General features: G+C 42.2%; 1 protein-coding gene across 1 annotated transcript; it reads left to right on the plus strand.

Annotated features, from left to right (window-relative positions):
* Positions 1-396: 396 nt before the first annotated feature.
* LOC119429822 (myelin transcription factor 1) lies at positions 397-2,299 on the plus strand (the record flags this gene model as incomplete). Its single annotated transcript, XM_037697366.1, is given in 2 exon segments — positions 397-559; positions 1,857-2,299. Coding segments are annotated over 2 exon segments (516 nt in total), but the record flags the coding sequence as incomplete, so codon positions are not given.
* Positions 2,300-2,756: the final 457 nt, after the last annotated feature.

Consider the following 2,756-nt stretch of genomic DNA (forward strand, 5'->3'; position numbering starts at 1 on the left):
TCTATTGTGAATTGACCTATAAAAATAAACTGAACTGAAATCAGCTGAGGCAAAAATCTGAGGTATCAGAGATTTGCCATAAATTAAAAACAGATTAACAATATAAAATGTTTTCTTTGTCAAGGTCATGTTTCTTCATTATAAAGAATAAAATATTTGCCATTCATATTTATTCTTAACAGGATTTAATCCTGTGAGTAATTTAAAATGAGGTCTTTATTGTTTCTTTAACAGTTTGTTTCAGGGTAAGATCCAGGTCCATGCAGGTTCATGTCCTCCATGATGGTGTAACTGGGTTCTGCTTCACTCAGATTAATATTAAAAAACCATTGGGCGCTGTGGGCACGCACGCACGCACGCGCTTACGTCACGCGGAATCGGTTCTTTAAAGACTGTCAAATCGTTCCATCGCTCTTTTCGCATCTGGACTTGAACCGGTGTGGACTATTTGTACTCAGAGTAAAGACTTGGTGAAAAAGACTCGAGATGAGCTTCGGTGAGGATCCCTTCTTCTGGAGACGGCCCGAGGATGTTCGTGATCGTGACGGACCCCCTGAAGGTCAGACAACTTCCATGTGTTTTTATATTTTTATACAGAAATGTATGCGTTACAACATCCTGCTTAAACTTGAAAAATATTCTTTAAAAATCACTAATTGGTGACAAAAATAGGGCGACACGTTTAATTTCAAGGTGAAAAGTTTACATTAAGTCATTAAAGCTGGTTGGAAAAATAATTTGTTTAGAAAAAGACAGATATTTAACAACTGTTGTGTCTAAATTTAAACTATGCAATTGGAAAAATGTCACAATTCTCCCGGAAAAAGTGTAGAATTTAATACCGGTTGGCAGGAATTGAAAACACAACAATGTTTTGTTTTGTTTTAATGTTTTAATGTTTAATTGTTCATGTTTAATGTTTTTTTTGCGTCGAAGTTAGTAAAACAAAATGGCGACAGGGCCAAAATTCATAAAATGCTAAACATGTTTTTTACGTTGCCATGTTGGAGATGATGGAATTTTAGACTCAGAGCGTCAGACGCGTGCGTACAGGTGCGTTGGCGTAGTGACGTCATCACGCAGCGTAGCACCGGGAGGCTAATTGTAGCTAGCTAGCTCCAAGACCTGTGTTGTAGCATTTAGCTAAGTGTCTGTAGTTATTTAATATGATGTAACTACCAAGTTTCTGTACACAAGACACAAAGTGTTTTTATTTAGAGTTAAAAAAAGTCATTTTAATAACTGCTGCTGTTTATTATTGTCAACATTTAAGTTGGTCACATTCAATCAAGTTACCATTTCTATGATTCTTTAAACAACTGTTTTAAGTTTAAACAGTTTTTATTAATCTGCCTCCTAAGGCTGCAGTAGTTATGAAATTAATATGTTGTATAATATTTTATGCAAATGGAACTGCCATTATTTCACTTTTCGTAATTTCAGTGCTGGCTATGATTTAAGATGTTTCTCTGTGAAAACTTTAAAGGTTAATGGTAAACCCATTTTTATAACATAAATTAAAGAGACAAAAATGTTTGAACTATTTTAGTACATGAGTTGTAAACATGTTGGGTGTTAATGAGCTGTTTGTGTGTAAACATTTGCTCTTGTTGTCTAAAAGCTTCTCTTGCTAATTGAACAGTTTAAAATGTCCATTAAAATGTGAAGAACGTGTAAAATGATGTAATAATTGTGGTGGTGCATGGAGGAGCAGAGATGGTTCAATAACACATCAGAGGTTTTGCTCCTGCAGCTTCACATTGTAAATGATCGTCACTTCACTCATGATTGTAGCTGATTGTTCTCGTCTCATATGATCAATGTTCTGATCTCAAGTGGATTTGATTTCCCATCAGATGGCCCACGACACCCAGTCCGGTTTCCACCGCCTGATCCTGAGGCCCGTCCTGGTCCTTCTGGGGCTCCGGCTGGGGCTGCCGCTGCTTCCTGGACGTCGGGCCTCCGCTCCAGAAAGAGGAGCAGGAAGGCCTGCTGCTACGAGCAAGTTGGTGTGAAGAGGAGGAGGTTGAATGACGGGAGTGTTGAACATCATTTTCTCCCATCAGGTTCCTCTGATGTCACTGATGATGACATCACCGTGGGGGTCCAAGGACACTTCCAGGGGCCGTTCTCCTGGGAGGAGGACGAGGAGGTGGAGTATGAGGAGGTGGAGTATGAGGAGGAGGAAGGTGAGGAGGACGAGGACAGTGAGGAGGAGGAGGAAGGTAAGGAGGAGGAGGAAGGTGAGGAGGAGGACAGTGAGGAGGAGGACAGTGAGGAAGGTGAGGAGGAGGAGGACAGTGAGGAGGAGGAAGGTGAGGAGGTGGAGGACAGTGAGGAGGAGGAGGACGAGGTGGAGGAGGAAGTTGGGGAGGAGGACGAGGTGAGGGTGGAGGAGTTTTTCATGGAGTGGCATGAGGTGGAGTATGTGGTGCAGTACTACGAGGAGCGTGGGCAGAACGTGGTGGAGCTGCACATTTGGGAGCATGATGTGTACATGATGGGAAGAGTAAGAGGAGGAAGGTGAGTAGGAGGAGGAGCAGGAGGAGGAAGGTGAGCAGGAGGAGGAGCAGGTTGGTGTGGTGAGGTTCCTCTCTTTGTAAATAGTCTTTGAGCAGGAGGAGGAGCAGGAGGAGGAGCAGGTTGGTGTGGTGAGGTTCCTCCCTCTTTGTAAATAGTTGTTGAGGAGGAGCAGAGCTCCAGGTTCCTGCAGAGTCTGGACCAGCTCTGATTTTCTTCTTTGTGTGTTTAAAAAA

This window comes from Nematolebias whitei, unplaced genomic scaffold, assembly GCF_014905685.2.
Source record: "Nematolebias whitei isolate Nwh7 unplaced genomic scaffold, NemWhi1 Nwh_scaf_8310, whole genome shotgun sequence".
Classification (NCBI taxonomy): Eukaryota; Metazoa; Chordata; class Actinopteri; order Cyprinodontiformes; family Rivulidae; genus Nematolebias; species Nematolebias whitei.